Source organism: Peromyscus leucopus, chromosome 6, assembly GCF_004664715.2.
Source record: "Peromyscus leucopus breed LL Stock chromosome 6, UCI_PerLeu_2.1, whole genome shotgun sequence".
Classification (NCBI taxonomy): Eukaryota; Metazoa; Chordata; class Mammalia; order Rodentia; family Cricetidae; genus Peromyscus; species Peromyscus leucopus.
Window position 1 is genome coordinate 78,339,992 of NC_051068.1, and position 17,870 is coordinate 78,357,861.

The 17,870-nt window shown below is 37.9% G+C and overlaps 1 protein-coding gene across 4 annotated transcripts in view; it reads right to left on the reverse strand.

Annotated features, from left to right (window-relative positions):
• Positions 1-17,870, reverse strand: part of Magi3 (membrane associated guanylate kinase, WW and PDZ domain containing 3) — a 227,867-nt gene that overhangs the window by 63,285 nt on the left and 146,712 nt on the right. For all 4 annotated transcript variants that reach the window (XR_005091822.1, XM_028859344.2, XM_028859345.2 and 1 more), the window contains exon 6: positions 10,956-11,035. Coding sequence is in view for 3 of the 4 variants with exons in the window: in XM_028859344.2 (XP_028715177.1) it covers positions 10,956-11,035 (80 nt within the window). In the remaining variant the exon portion in view is untranslated. The remainder of the gene's footprint in view (positions 1-10,955; positions 11,036-17,870) is intronic.

Below are 17,870 nucleotides of genomic sequence, written 5' to 3' on the forward strand. Positions count from 1 at the left end.
CAGAACAAGTTCTAGGACAGCCAGGGCTACACACAGAGAAACCCTGTATGGGGGTTGGGAAGGCTTGAGAAAAGCAGTTTAGTGAAAAGTTGGGGGTTGAGGTGGGAGCTACATGCAAGACTATTACAATCACTATAATTATAAAATAGAGGTAGAGTCCTTAACAAGAGATAACCTTAAAAAAAAAAACTTATGAAAAAGATATTGTAAGAACTGTGTAAAGGATGTAGGGTCAAAGCCAAGAGAAATACCTTTATTTGGAGAATAGGAAAGACCTAACTAACCTCACTATTTTTTCCTCTGTTAGAAATGGATGCATTTTCCCCTAAACAATTGACTCAAAAGAGCAAAACTATTTTTGGCATATTAAGCAGCTGGATGGTTTTAATGCCCATGAATACATCCTTTCTCTTTTTCAAAATGAAGTTTTTCTTATTTAAATGTATGAGTTACAACTGCTTTCTCATAGTGGAGGTCTATTCAACTGGTAACTTTCTATTATCATCCTCTAAGCTCCAAAATGAATTCAATATCCAATATATTTATAAGATGCCTTTGGTAAAAATGTAATCTTAATCGTTCTTTCATCATATAATAAATGGGTGGGTTGAGAGTAGAAAAGAATCATGATGTTGTATTTTTAAGATAATTACTTAAGCCAAAACACTAATTATTTTATTTGAATGGAAGATAAGTATGTTCATCAGTTAAATCATCAGATAGTGTGGAGACAGAACTGGGTTCAAATCTCAGAAGACTGGGAAAGAAAGGACAAGTTTTACAACTGGTGAAGTTTTCCTAGAAAATCTTAAATGATCAGTGGATGGCAAACAGTATCTTACACTATACAGTCCTACATTCCAAATATTGTTTCTTCCAACATCTACTCAGTATAAAGCATGATGAAGAATACCAGTGAGCGTCAGATATAGTCTATAGAGAAAATAGTTAACTGCAGAGCTGTTCTTTCCTGTGAAAGGAGATAAAGTGCACAGAGAAAGTGGTAAAAGTTGCTGAGCATAACACAGAGGCTGAGGGTCACAATCAGGGCCTCTCTATACAGGCAACATTAGGATGTATATCTAGGTGTAACCCAGTGCTGAAGGTGTTTAACTATTCTTCCAGTCAATGCACAGGAACCATGTGAACGGTCTTGGTTTGTTTGTGTGTATCTCGGTGTGAACACACACCATGTGAACGGTCTTGGTTTGTCTGTGTGTATGTAGGTGTGAACACCACCACGATGCACGTGTGGGGGTTAGAGAACAACTTTCAGCAGTTCGTTCTCCCCTTTCACCATGTGGGTTGGGAATGAAGGTGGTGGTCAGGTTTGGCAGCAAGCCATCTTTATCTGGTGAGCCATTTGGGTGATCCATATTGTCTACTTTTGAGAATCAAAGGGGACATTATTAATAATTATATTGTGATAAAAGAAATAGTCCAAATTCCTCAAGTCCAGGGAGAAGAATAAGAGAAACATTCCCAGTTTCTTTGAGCTCCTCAGTTCCTTCCACAAAGAAAACAGTAGCTTACCTGAGTAGTGAACTTTACAGAATACATTCAGTATACTTGAGACTCTAGAACTCCAGTTTCAGCTACTACCTGCCTGCTGAGGAACATTCTAGTCTTTCCTCTACCATGTCTGCCTCATGGGAAAAAAGAGTACAGGTGCTTAATGCTGGTTCCTACAGAGGTAAAGTAGAGAGCATCCATATAGATGCAGAGTACACACTCACTGGTTAGCCCACATCTGACTTCATGCCTGTAGCTTGTATCTTAGTTTTATTGTGACTCAAAACTAGTGAATGAAGACAATTATTTATCACCTTCCACAGAACATTACAGAATTAGAAAAATACTGTCCTCAAGGGTCATCAAATTAATCTGAAAGACATCACAGCTTTTCTCCCTTCCCTGCCTCCTCTAGCCTGGGAACTTTCCCCCTCTGTGGTAGTTTGAATGTAGTGGCCCCTATAATCTCATAGGGAGTGGCACTATTAGGAGGTGTGGCTTTGTTAAGAGGGGGTATGGCCTTGTTGGAGGAAGTGTGTCACCGTTGGGGAGGGCTTTGAGGTTCCCTATGCTCAGAATACCATCCATTGTGTCAGTTGACTTCCTGTAGCCTGTCTATTAAGATGTAAGGACTCTCAGCTCGAGCCATGTCTGCCTCCTTGCCACCATGCTCCTCCCCATGATGATAATGGACTGAATCTCTGAAACTGTAAGCAAGCCCTCTAAATTAAATGTTTCCCTTTATAAGAGTTGCCGTGGTCACGGAGTCTCTTCACAGCAATAAAAAGCTAACTAAGACACACTCCCTCTTTCTTTTCTTCCAAACATTTAAGTCTCTGATGAAGGGATACACAGGTAACTAAGGCAACACCCTTGCTCTTGAGGGCTGGTATCTAGTTATAATACAACACAGCACAGCATATGACTAGAGACAAGTCTTATTCTACCACTAAAGTACAGAGAAGACAGCATCTAATTCAAAGATAAAAGAACACAAAGGGGTCCCCAAAGAAACCCTTTAGAATTGTGCTTAGAATAATAGGTATGAGTCAGGAACTTTTGCTGGTTCCTGGCAAAAGAAATGGACATATGACAAATAAGACAAAAGTACATCAGATTTGCCATGAAAACAGTTTGAACAACATGGTTCAATTGCTAAAATAAAAGTCCTCTATATTTTATATACACATGTGTATGTGCATATAAACTACAGCTGTATACATATATACACAGTGATATTATTAATAAGATATGTAAAAAATTTAAAATGAGACATTCATAATTGTCAGCACCTTAGTGCTCCTGAAAACGCCTCATATGAGGTATCTGAGAATGCTAGCTCAACTTCTATTTATTTTATTATTGGCTTGGGCATTATGTTTGTATTATCTTCAATCAACAGTATTTTTGTTTAAATCTCTTAAAGCAGCATTTCACTTTGTGTGTGTTACTTTTAAAGCTACATATCATAAGTACAAATGGGCTCAAGTAAACTGCAAAACTTTAGTATCATGGAGGGGTTCACAGTCAACATCTTCTGGATAATGTATGTGGCAATTCTGATATACGGAATGAGTAAGAGTGCCATTACCAAAATAGTACATAAAATAATAAAGTTTATTTTATATAAATATTTTTATTTTCAACAATGTTATGACAATAAATTCCAATGTTTTCTTCTAGTATACCATTAGATAGTTTTAATACCAACATCTTGGAGACTACTGGTGTTAAGGATGTATCAGAGGAGTAGAATAGAGAAGAATATAAAACAAAAGTTCCAGACCTTTAATCCTAGAGTATGGGGAGTAGCAGGATGACTACAGAGGTTTGAGACAGTCTAGCTACAAAACAACACATTATTCGTAATACCTCAATGGCACACATATATGTGTTAACAGTAAAATGCTTTCAGTTTTTTTTATATGTTGGTAATTTTGACTAATACAATGACAATATTAAAAAAAAATAGTAACAAAGCAAATACAAAAACAACCAACCTCCAGGAACTGAGAGCTTTCTAGAGAGCAAAAAGAGGCAAGAGCTACTAACCTTGGTCTAATGCTCAAGGAAATGAAGTCTATGAAATAAATAGACCAAAGATGTCAAATTTACTTTTAAATATGTGCATCTGACATGTCAATGAGACAACTAAAAGAGGCTCAAAAGCAATAAGTAACACAGAAATTAGCTCAGAATGAAGGACAAAATACTAGAGATTAAGTGGGTCAGCTACAGTCAGTCAATAGAATGAGAGGAACAAATATCTCCCACTAAAGAAAAGAGAAAATGCAGAGAATTGAGCAGAAAGTGGATTAGGGAGTAGGAAAGAGAACAAATCAACAACAACAACAACAAAAGACAAAGACTAATAAATATGCACAACCTGAAAAGTCAGTTTTTAAAGTATTACATATTGCAGTTTGCCTATACAATGGCTAACTTCACCATCACAAAGGACTTACTTTCTTTTTATAAAGAAAATACAGGGGCTGGGCAAGGGTGCAGCCTCCAAGCCTGACCACCCAAGTTTGATTCTTGGAACTCGCATGTCAGGTGAGAACAGAGAATTATTTCCTTTCCTCTCACCTGTCACCTGCCTTCTCCTTTGTCCTCTACCACTGGAATCATAGGCATGTGCCACCATACTCAGCCTTCTCCCCTTGTTTTCTTTCTTTTTAATTAAGTTTTTAAATCTATGTGTATGTGTGTGTGTAAGCTGGTACCTACAGAATCCAGAAGAGGGTGCTGGATTCCCTGGAGCTGGAGGTGCAGGCAAGTGTGGGCTCCCTCACCTCCCACCCCTGCCCCACAGACTCTCCCCATTCCTCAGTATCAGGAACGTCATATCCAGAACCCCCAGTGGCCACACCTATGAGGATGCCAAAAAATTCCCTACCAAGCAACGCACAGCCATCATATTTTCCTAAGAGCCAAGGAACAAAACACCCAATCAACAGAGATGAGATTATCAGCACCTAGAATCATAATCTTCCCAAACCTGGGTGCCCAGACACCAGTGTAAAACATAATAACAGCCAGGGCAATATGGCTCCACTAGAGCCCAGCAACTCTACCACAGTAAGCCCCACGCATTGTAACGTAGCTGAAACACAAGACAAAGACCGTAAAATAGCCTTTATAAATATGATAGAGGACCTTAGAGAGGAAATAAATCCCTTACTGAAACCTATGAAAACACAAACATTAGAAGGAAATAATTAAGAGTTCAAGACTTGAAAGTGGAAACAGTCAATAAAGAAAACCCAAACTGAGGGAAATCTGGAATGAAAAATTCAGGAACTCGAACAGGAACTCGAACAGGAATTTCAGAGGCAAGCTTCACCAACAGAACACAAGAGATGGGAGAGAGAATCTTAGGCATTAAAGACACAAAAGAAGAAATGAATACCTCAGTCAAAGAAAATGTTAAATCTAAAAAACTCCTGGCACAAAACATCCAGGAAATCTGGGACACTATGAAAAGAGCAAATCTAAGAATAATAGAAATAGAAGAATGAGAAGAAAGCCAGGTTAAAGGCACAGAAAATATTTTCAACAAAAGCATAAAAGTAAATTTCCCTAACCTAACGAAGGAAATGTCTATCAAGGTAGAAGAAGCATATAGAACACCAAATACACTAGGCCAGGAAAGAAATTCCCTTCTACACATAACAATAAAAACACTAAATGTACAGAACAAAGAATATTAAAAACTGCAAGGGAAAAAGTGTGTAACATATAAAGGCAGACTGACTAGATTAATACCTGACTTCTCAATCAAGACTCTAAAAGCCAGAAGGGCCTGGACAGATGTTCTACAGACTATAAGAGATGAGAGATGCTAAGCCAGACTACTATACCCAGCAAAACTTTCAATCACAATACAAGAAGAAAATAAAGACATTCCATGAAAAAACAAATTATCAGTATTTATCTACAAATCCAGCCTTATATAAGGTGGTAGAAGAAAAATTCCAACCTAAAGAGGTTAAACACACCAAAGAAAATACAAGAAATAAATTAGTCCCAGACCAGCAAATCAAAAGAAGAGAAACAACACACACAACAACATAACAGAAATATACAAATATTGTTCATTAATATCTTTCAACATCAATGTTGTCAAAAATAAAAAGACACATAATAATAATAGATTTGAAAACAGGATCCATCCTTCTGCTGCATCCAAGAAACACCTTAATAACAAGGACAGACATCACTAAAGGAGATCAAAGGGATACAAAATAGAAAAGAAGTCAAAGTATTTATTATTTATTATTTGCATATGATGACAGTATATATAGGTGACCCTAAAAATTCCATTAGGGGCCAGGCGATGGTGGCGCATGCCTTTAATCCCAGCATTTGGGAGGCAGAGGCAAGCGGATCTCTGTGAATTCGAGGCTGGCCTGGTCTACAGAGTGAGTTCCAGGACAGGCTCCAAAGCTACACAGAGAAACTCTGTCTTGAACCACCCCCCCCCCAAAAAAAAATTCCACTGAGAATCCTACAGCTTATAAATACTTTCGGCAAAGTAGCTGGATAAAAAATTAACTCAAAAAAATCAGTAGCCCTCTGACAAATGACAGAGTGAGGAAGAAATCAGGGAAACAACTTTCATGATGGCCTCAAAAAATATAAAACATAGTGGGGCAACTGTAACCAAAGTAAAAGCTTGTATGATAAAAGCTTTAAGACACTGAAGAAAATATCAGAAGGACAGATCTCCCACGCTCATGGATCAGAAGGATTAATATAGTAAAAATGGCCATCTTACCAAAAGCAATCTACAGATTCAATCCAATTCCCATTAAGATTCTTCACAGACCTTGAAAGGACAATCGTCAGCTTAATATGGAAACACACAAACAAAACAAAAGACCAAAACAACAACAACAAAGCTAAAACAATCCTGAATAATAAAAGAACTACTGGAGGTACAGTCCCCAATTTCAAGATGTATACAAAGCTATAATAATAAAAACAGCATGCTGTGGGCACAGAAACAGACATGTTGATCACTGGAATCAAATTGAAGACCCAGCCATAAATTCACACACCTATGGACACCTGATTTTTTTTTTTTATAAAGAAGCCAGAAATACACACTGTGAAAAAATAATATTTTTCACAAATGGTGCTGGTCAAACTGGATGGCCACATGTAGAAGAATCCAAATAGATCCATATTTATCACCCTGCATAAAACTCAACTCCAAATAGATCATAGACCTTAGCATAGAGCCAGACACACTGAACCTCAGAGAACAGAAAGAGTGAGTAGCCTTAAATTCATTGGCACAGGAAAAGACTTTCTGAACAGAACATCATGAGCACAGGACTAAAGTCAACAATTATTAAATGAGACCTAATGAAACTGAGAAGCTTCTGTATAGCAAAGAACACTATCATTTGGACTAAGTGGCAGCCTACAGAATGGGAAAAAATTTTTACCAACTACCCATCCAATAGAGGGCTAATATCTAAAATATATAAAGAACTTCAAAAACAAAAAACCTCTAGATTTCATGAAACCAATAACCCAATTTTAAAAATGGGGTATAGATCTAAACAGAGAATTCTCAAAAGAGGAAACTCAAATTGTTGAAAAACACTTAAAGGCATGGTCAATATCCTTAGTAATAGGAAAATACAAATCAAAACTACTCTGAGAATTCATCTTACACCCTTCGAATGGCTAAGGTCAATAAAACAAGTGACAGCTCATGCTGGTGAGGATGTGGAACAAGGGGAATACTCATCCATTGCTAGTGGGAGTGCAAATTTATATGGCCACTATGGAAATCAGTTCCTCAGGAAGATGGGAATCAATCTACCTTAAGATCTAGTTACACCATTCTTGGCATATGCCCAAAGGTTACTTTCTCCTACCACAAGAACACTTGCCCAACCATATTCATTGATGCTCTATTCAGAATAGCCAGAAATGGGAAGCAACCTAGATGTCCCTCAGCAGAAGAATGGATAAAGAAAATGTGGTACCCCGCACAATGGAGTGTTATCTACATCAACATGATCAGCACACATATGAACTCACACAGACTGAAGCAGCAGGCACAGGCCCTGCATGGGTCTGCACCAGATTGGGTCCCAGATCTGAAAGGAGAAGTGGACACATGGCCCATCCCTAACCCAAAAGCAATCTCCAATTAGTAACCACTTGTAAATGAAAAATTATTTTCTTCCAGGGGAATCTCACTAGAGAAACAAACTATTGTCAAGGGTAGGCTGTATGCCCAGCAGCAGATGGCCACCAGAGAATGAACTCAACAGAATCTTTTTGGAGCTTCCTTGTCTTATAATGTGTCAGGGCTTTTCCTTTTACTCATTTCTTTATTTTGGTTATTGTTAATTTTCTATTATTTTTTATTTTTAGTCTATTTGTATTTTTTCTTCACTTTTACCTTATAGGTCCTTTGCATATATATTACAGTTTCCAATTGAGTGTTTTTATGGGGTTCTTGGGTGTACAAACCAGTGGTTCTGTTTGTGTCTTCTCTCAGGCTCCTTTCCTTCTGGTTGTTTGTTTTGCCCAATTAGGATGTGTTAGTTTTACTTTCTTTTATTATATCTTATGATGTTTTAATTTATTTTGTTATTAACCTTTAGAAGCCTGTTTGTTCTCTAATGAGAAACAGAAAGGGCATGGATCTGGATGGGAGGGGATGTAGGGAGGGGATGTGGGGAGGAATAAAGGGAGGAGAAACTGTAATCAGAGTATATTGTGTGAAAAAATTAAATTTTCAATAAAAGGGAAAAAACTACAAGAAACACAAAAACCAAAGACACTAATACTCAAAAAGAATTATAAAAACATAAAATCAGAAACCATAATACATAAGCAAAAGACCAACATGACCAAAAAAAAAAAAATGCCCAAACAAGCAATATAAGACAAAATACCTACACAAATACCATTGAGTATGTTCTGTGTTGGCCATCTACTGCTGGGCATAGGACCTACCCTTAATATGCCAAGTTAGACTCCACTAGAGAAAAATAATTTTTCCTTTGAAAGCAGATGTCAATTAGAGCTGTATTGCAATGATTTTTTTAGTAACTTACCTATTTTTTATAGTCACTAACTCAATCCACATATTTCTATCACTCTTAAGAAATTCACAAGTAAACTCTATTCCCATCCTCTTCCCAAGGTAACCCCTAAACTTTTCTGTTTCCTAGATTTCATTACTCTCTTATATAGAGAATAGTGCAATCTGGTCTTTTGTGTCATCTTTTTTTAATTTTGGACAATATAATTGCAGTTTATATATAAATATATAATATTTATTTTTATTGCTGAGCATTGGTCAATTGTAGGGTTATATTACATTTTACATATTATGTAAATGGTTGTTTCCATTTTGGATGTATTTATTAATAGTGTTTACTATAAATATTTGCCTATAAATCTTTGTGTACACACATACACACACACACTTTTTATTCTTCTTGGGTATATACACAGAAATGGAATTGCTAAATCATACGGTGGACAAATTTATATTTAACTTTTAAGAAACTGACAAAATGGTTTTCAAAGTGGCTGTACCATTTCACATTCTGTGCATCAATACGGAAGAGCTTCTGTTTCTCTGTTATCTTTTTTATTCCTGTAGTCATTGCAGTGGGTTAAAATAGCAAACCACTCTAATAAATGGTTTTCAGCAACTTTTTCATGTACATTTTGGCTATTTGTGTACCTTCTTTGGTAAAATGTTTATTTATTTAAATACGGTGTTCATTTTCTTCAATTGGGTTGTTTTGACTTCTCATTGAGTTATAAATCATTTTTTTTATAGAGGATGGAGCTGTGGCTCAGCTACTGAGAGCACTTGTTGCTTTTGCAGAGGGCCCTAATTCAGCTCCCAGGACCCACATGGTGGCTCACAACTCTAGTTCCAGGGATATCTGCTGCTCTCTACTGGCCTCTGTAGGCAATGAATGCAGGTGGAACACAAGACACATGCAAGCAAAACACCCATACACACAAAGTTTATTTTTAAATCCTCAAACAGTTATTTATAGATCCTTACCATAGTTCCTCTGTTAGACACTGCAAAATCTGGGACTTGGTCTATTAATCTTCTTATCTCCCTTTACCAGGGTTCCACAAGTACTCTACTACTGACCTAGAACTCTAGCCCCTCTAAATACATTTTCAAATTGTTAGACAGGGTCTCACTAAGTTGCCTAGGTTGGTATTTATTTTATTTACTTGTTTACTTACTTACTTACCTATCTATCTATCTATCTATCTATCTATCTATCTATCTATCTATCTATCTATCTATCTATCTATCATCTATTATCTATCTATCTATCTATCTATCTATCTATCTATCTATCTATTTTTTAGTTTTTCGAGACTAAGTTTCTCTGTAGCTTTGAAGCCTGTCCTGGAACTTGCCCTGTAGACCAGGCTGGCCTCAAACTCACAGAGATCCACCTGTCTCTGCTTCCCAAGTGCTGGGATTAAGGGCGTGGAGCACACTGCCTGGACTCAGGTTGGTCTTAAACTGCAATCCTCCTGCCCCAGCTTCATACATGGCTACAATTATAGGACTGTGATAACCAGGCTTGGCTTATTAATCTTCTTAGTGATGTCTTTTAAAGAATACCTAAAATTTTAAAATTAAGCACAAAACATCAATTTTTCTTCTAGTTTTACTTTTTATAGCTTGTATAGAAACTACCAGTCCCCATTTTATGAATGTTCACCTGTATTTTCTTCTAAAAGTTTTATGGTTTAACTTTATGATTAGGTTTTTGATTTATCTGAAATTAATTTTTGTGTAGGAAATGAGGTATGGGTGAGGTTTGCTTTTCCAGTATGTTCTTTCTGTTTTTTGTTTGCTTTGTAGTACTAGCAATGGAAACTGGGCCTTATGCACAGAATGTCAACTTGTTCCTGCCCCATTTGTTGAAGATGCTTTCTCCTTAGTGACTTGATTCTTGGCAAATTAATTGTAAATCATGTGACTAGATGTATATCAAACTATTACTATTTTGTATCAAACTACCCTCTATTTTGTTTCATTAATCTATTTGTCCTTACGTAAGTCCTACACTGTCTGACTGTAGCTTTGGAGTGAGTCTTCAAATCTGGTGGCCTATGCTCGGCATCAGACATAATGAAGCTCTACCTAATTTACTGAATATAATTTTAAAAGTTCAGCTTTAGGACATACATTTAAAAATCAGCAGTGACATTTTTCTCTTTTTAGAGGAGGTGAAAATTTCTTATAAAATTATAACTAACAACATAATTACTACTATCAGCTAATTATTATAATCCACTGCTTGTGTGCTTATGAATATTAGTATTTGCTGAGGTTTTGGAAAACTTATTATCTAAGCAGGAAGAGTAAGGAAGGATTAAGAGAATACGCCTTATATGAAAGGCTTCTGAATCTCTACCTCCATCTTCACAGTCTTCAGGGGCTTTGGCTTTCTTGCAGAGACGAGGATCCAACCAGGTGGTTGTCTTGGTATTATGACTGTGGAATAAAGATCTCAATTAGAAATAGTAAAATAAAGGAGAAAAGTATTGCAAAATCAAAGACTCAAAATAACTAAAAAGCATGTGACATTAAAACATTTATCTTCTACAGACTCCATTTGTATACTACAGACTCAATAATCCTATTGTTCCCAATCCATTGCTTAGAAACTGCCATAAAGGAAAGGTAACACAGGACACACAAATTTGAGAATGAAGAATTAAAAGAAGGGACCAAATGCCATGTACAGAATGATAAACTTATCTAAGCAGTCAAAACCATTTCAAAGGGTGGGCACATAGCCACATAACTGCACTGTTAGCTGGAAAAGCTGAACTAAAAATCATACTTGCCTGCTGCAGGAATTTCTTTTGTCAAAAAGTACGGCAACTTTTTTGTTTGTTTTTTGAGTATCTGTGATTTGTATGTATGGAGCTGAGGGCTGAAAACAAAGAGACAAACAGCTTCTATCCTTATAGAGGCTCCTTAAAATGAGGTAACTTTTACAGGTTTTAAAGTAGCTGTTTTGCAACATATAAGTGGAAAATAATGGCCCTAGTTACACACCATTCTGTAAAACCGTATTTTCATTAACATGGATCACCTGAAACAAACAAACAAACAAACAAAAAAGGTGGAATAAAACAGAAAGATAATGCCATTGCTGCTTTCTGTGAAGTAGGCCAAAAATGCTCCTAAAGAACAATGTGTTTAATTTCGGTATAGGCCATAGTTAGTTTCAGGCCAAGTCTCCATGCAAGACAATGATGCTAAAACTATTAAACTGCAGAGAACACAATCAATGATCAAAGTCCCTGAAACAGCCAGGGAAACAGCATACAGTCAGTAAAGTGCTTGCCTTGCCAACAAGAGGGCCCAAGTTCAATCTTCAGAACTCATGTAAAAATGCTGGGTTTGGTGACATAGACTTGTAACCCCAGCACTGGGGAGGCAGAGACAGATGGGTGTGGGGCTCACTGGCTGGTTAGCCTAGCCTAACCGACAAGCATCATGTTCCAGTGAGAGACCTGTCTCAAGAGGTGGATAGTGTTCCTGAGGATTATACCTAAAGTTACCCTCAGTCCTCCACTTGTGCAACACACCCATACAGTACACTTGTACCTACTCACATATACTTGCACCATGTTGGCGCGTGCGCACGCGCGCACACACACACACACACAAGCGCGCACACACACACACACACACACACACGCACGCACACACACACACACACACAGGTCTCTGAAACAAAGGGATGCTAGATAAGAAAATGTTTGAGATAAAAGGTAGGAAGGCAACATAACGTCAATTATTTTTGAAGTCCTATGAACATGATAAAAACAAGTTCTTTCCTTGTCCACTTTTAGAAAAGAATTGTTACAAAGCAGAAGCCATCTCATGTGTCCTTTCTAATCCCTCCTCAGCCATTACAGAGCTCTACAACTACTCTTGGGTATGTTGCTAGTTGGTAGACCATAGTAGAGACACTTTTTAAAGTGTACACTAAATAATTTGTATAGGAAAGCATGAGAGTATTTTAGAAAGTCTGTGTCATATATCCTGACACAGAGAATATCCCTAAAGTAAAACCAGTGGAATCAAATGGAGTAAAATGAAAGAGATCACAACTCACAGAAGCCTGACACACACAAATGGCTAGGAAAAAACAAAAAAGCTGTAGAAATATCTTCCTAAACAAAACTCAAAATTTCTACTTGAGAAAGGCCTGAGTTACCAATGCAAACGTTATTGCTAAATTAGAAAATATAGGTAATCTGCTTGCTATGATTTTACCCAGTATTCCCTAAGGTGTAAAGCAGTACTCATGGGAGCCATTCCTAAAATGTAAAAGCTAAACCTTCTGGACCTACATTACTATTCTTTTCTGACAGTTACACATTTAACCCAAGCAGTTAACATAGACCGGCCACATTAGCTACAGAAATAAGACTGTTAGCTACCAGTAAATATTCACCTGTATTCTGGATTCACAAACTCTTCAGTCAACACATGGTTGAAAATGTTTCTATTATACAGGTTACGGTTTTTACTCACTGACTGCTGCATGGAGAAGTTTTTAAGTTTATAGCCTCCTTAGTTTTTTGTTGCTTTTGTTGCCACATCAGAAAGTCTTTGTTAAATCTAATGCCATTGAATTCTGCCCTATATTTTCATTTAGCAGTTTAGTTTCAATTCTTTTTGAAAAATGCATTTATTTTTATTTCATGTGTATGAATGTGTACCTGTGTAAGTCTGCCTTTACCACATCCCTGCCTGGTGCCCGAGGAGACCAGAGGGCATCAGACTCCCAGGAACTAGAACTACAAGTGGCTGTGAGCTGCCTAGCATGGGTACCAGGAACTGAACCTGGGTCCAGTTCCTCTGGAAGTGCAGTAAGCACTCTTTTTTTAAGGTGTCATTATACATTTTCACTTTAATATATACACATAATTATATATAAATATGTATACTATGAATGGATATAAATGTAGAGGTAGTGGTAAAGAGAAAGATACTGTTTTGCATAACATTCATTTTTCACATAAAATACATAAAAGTTTCACATATGCCATATTTATTAGTTAATTTTCTGACTGCTATGTCTAAACAGCTGTGAAGAATGAATCTAAAGAGGAAAGACTGATTTTGGTGCACAATTCAGGGAATAGCGTCTGTCCTGGTGGGGAAGGGATAGCAGGAGGAAAGACGACACAAGGCTGCATTTTTAATGCAGTACTCCTGTAAGCAAAGTCAATCAATTCACTGATGCACTAAGTGGACTCTGGTGGTATCCTACCTTGGTCTGTTGTTGACTCCCTACCTGGTGTAATAGGTATTTGTTCATGTCTCTGTTGTGTACAACACTTGGCAAAATGGATTTCCTCATGCAGAAGATTCAAAGATTATATTAACCTGCATAAAAATCTGTGCTGATTAAACACATTAGCAATAATCTCAGAGTATCCAAAATTCATTAGTGTCTCATTAAGGAAAAGAAATTAAAAGCATATCCTCTTGGAATTATTTTACTAAGAGCAAGCACAAATTTGAATTTTTGAATTCTCTTTCCCTGTGTCTTATGTTCTCCCTTGTCTGTAATCTGTCTGAAGCATTAGTCTGAATCTTTGCCTGCCTAAAAGATGTCTTGTGAGTTCGAGGCCCACCTGGGCTACAGAGTGAGTTCCAGGAAAGGCTCAAAGCTACACAGAGAAACTCTCTCGAAAAACTAAAACCAAAACGAAGAAGGAGGAGGAGGGGGGGGGGGGAGGAGGAGGAGGAGGAGGAGGAGGAGGAGGAGGAGGAGGAGGAGGAGGAGGAGGAGGAGGAGGAGAAGAAGAAGAAGAAGAAGAAGAAGAAGAAGAAGAAGAAGAAGAAGAAGAAGAAGAAGAAGAAGAAGAAGAAGAAGAAGAAGTCGTCTTATCTTGATGTCTTGTGAATCTTTGTGTCCCTGTGTGTGGTGGCAGGGCAGGGAGTCCTCCATAAAAAATGGCTTTTATCCAGAGGGCCTGGTCCAGTTCCATAGGGGCTCCTCAGCTACTGGTTCACAGTTCATGTGTTTCCACTAGTTTGGCTATTTGTCCCTGTGCTTTTTCCAATCATGGTCTCAATATCTCTTGCTCATATAACCCCTCCTCTCTCTTGTAGATTGGACTCCTGGGGCTCCACCTGGGAATTGACCGTGGATCTCTGCATCTGCTTCCATCAGTCACTGGATGAGGGTTCTATCATGACGGTTAGGGTGTTCGGCCATCCGATCACCAGAGTGGGTCAGTTCAGGCACTCTCTCAACCACTGCCAGTAGTCTATTGTGGGGTTATCTTTGTGGATTTCTGGGGACCTCTCTAGCATTCTGCTTCTTCCTATTCCCATTGGGTCTTCATTTATCATGGTATCTCTTTCCTTGTTCTCCCACTCTGGTCCTGATCCAGCTGGGACCTCACGCTCCCCTAAGCTCTCTTTCCCCCAACCCTTGCCCTCCATTACCCTCCCTCACCCCCAGTTTGCTCATGTAGATCTCATCCATTTCTCTGTTTAGGAGGCCCCCAGGCAGTGGAACCGAGACCTGTCCTTTATGCATGAGCTGGCTTTTTGGAACCTAGTGTCTATGCTGAGACACTTTGCTCAGCCTTGGTGTAGGGAGGAGAGAACTGGACTTGCCTCAACTGAATCTACCAGGCTGGGCTGACTCCCCAGGGGAGACCTTGCCTTGGAGGAGGTGGGAATGGGGGATGTATTGGGTGGGAAGGCTGGGTGTGGGAAGAGGGAGGACAGGGGAATCCGTGGCTGATATGTAAAATTAAATTAATTATAAAATAAAAATATTAAAAAGAAGAAATTGTTTTTGTTCTGCAATTATGGAGTAGCAAAGAGAGTGTGACATGGGGAATGAACAGGGTACTCAGAAGTCATGAACAGAGTTTTACAAAAGATTGAAACTTTACTGACTTTAACATAAACAACAAATGAAAAAAATGATATCAAGCAATATCTGTATGCTGTTTCCAGCACTTAAGGATGGATATTTGCTTCATGAGATTGCTTTTCAATCTATTTGTGCTTTCAACAGAGGACTACCATATCAAGCATACACAAACACACACGCATACACAAACACACATACACACACACACACACACACACACACACACACACACACACTCACACTCATTGAGCTCCTAGGTCAGGGACATGGGAGAGTATCTAATTTAAGATTCTAAGTATGCATTAATTTAAGTTGTAACTCAGGTTGGTTGTTACTTTCTTCTCTTAAAGACAAGTTAAACACACAGGCTGAGATATAATAGGACAGAAATCTTAAGTCTTAAGTGTCCTCAAGGTATATTATTAAGTCTGGCTGTGAGTTCCAGACTGTTTGAACATAAGGGATATTTTCATAATAATGTATCACCAAAAAAATCAATTGAAAATGGATAAAAGACAAATCTCAAACACTGAAACCTCTAGAGAAAAATGTAAGAAAAAGAATATAAGATATAGGCATAAGCAAGGATTTTTTTTCCCATTGTACTGGAAATAATCTCAAGAATAGACAATTTGAATTACATGAGGTTAAGAATCTTTTACACAGCAAAGAAACAATTACCATAGAGAGAATCCTAAAGACTGGGGGAAATCACTGCTGTTACACCTCAGCCAGCAGATTAGAATCCAGGACACATGAAGAACAGGCAGTAAGCGCCCTAACCACTGAGCCATCATCTCTCTAGCCCCCTAGTTTCAACTCTTACTGTTTAGGTCTTTAATATATTTAACTATAAAAACATTCTTTTTAAAACTCCCCTTATATTTTAGGGTTTAGTTATAAACTGTACTTGAAAACTCCCTTCAATTGTCCATACAAGAGTGTATGCGCTTGTGCTGTTTGTGAACACTTTGACACTAATATTTACACGAATGTATACATGAGAATGTACTACATATGGAGAAAAAAAGACCATGTCCCCATAAGTCTGTCTTTAAGGACTAGACTCTGACTTGTAGAACAAAATGCTCATTCATGAGACTGTCTAAGGAAGCAGACTGAAGTCCCTCTCCTTATTTAATGATGAAGGGTTTGGGAAGGAGGGAAGGAGGGAAGGAGGGAAGGAGGGGTGGAGGGATGGAGGGGTGGAGGGATGGAGGGAGAGAGACAGAGAAAGAGAAATTCTTTGGGTGTAGTACCCAGACCTCCGTATTTTTACTGTTATTTAATTATTACATTCTGTAACTTCACTACATTAATATTCTCCTCCTGAACAAATTGCTTTGAAGATTAGACTTACAGGTGCATTAGGAATATAAAAATTCTTCATAATGAACTTTGAATAAATTATTTACATAACATTCTCTGGAGCAAACAAATTCAATTTTAGGCTGATCTAATTATGTGGTATTCGGTACTTCTATGAATATTATTATGAATATTATATTAGTACTTTTCCATAAAAAGTTTCCCATTTGTACTTCTATTACACCAGTGACTTTAAGGATCAGTGAGATCTCCTACTGTATTACTTAGATATATTATCTCAATACACCAACTCCAAACTTTAGGGCTGAAAACACCTAATTCAGATAATGTATATTCCTCCCCATGATGATATTTTGTTTGTTGGCTAGCTTGAGGCAGGGTTTCACTATGCAGCCCAGGTTGGCTGGGAACTTGCCATCTACACCAAGATTGGCATCAGACTCACAGAAATCCTCCCGAGCACTGCATCAGACTCACAGAAATCCTCCCAAGCATTGGAATTAAAGTTGTGCACCACCACACCTAGCTCATTAAATTGGGCAATCTACCTAAAAGTTTTTCTGTTTAAGGGAAGCAAAACATTCTTTATTCCTTTCATTTTCCATCACCTATTTCCCAACCTTCTACGTCTATAAAACCAGAGGTCAGGGATGGGGACACAACTCGGTTGGTAAAGTGAGGACATGAGTCTGAGCTCCAGAAGCTACACAGAAAAGCCGGGTATAGTGGGGTGCACGTGTCCTCTCAGCACTGGGGGTGTGGTTAGCCGAAAGAGTCTGATAGGTGATATCCAGGCCAATGAGAGACCCTGTCTCAAAACAAAGTGGACAGAACCTGAGGAATTACACCTGAGGATGACCTCTGGCCTAGACACATACACACTCCAGAAGCCAAATGTACTACATTACTTAATATAAGTTGAAGAGGAGGAGGAGGCGAAGAGGGGATGTCATTCACGGAAATAACTAGATTAAGAATCAACTTAAATGGAAAATATTTTTAAAGAAAAACAAGTGAAAGCTTTGTGATGTTGGAGTGAGTAATCAAACTAAGCTTTAAAAAACACCAATCTATCCT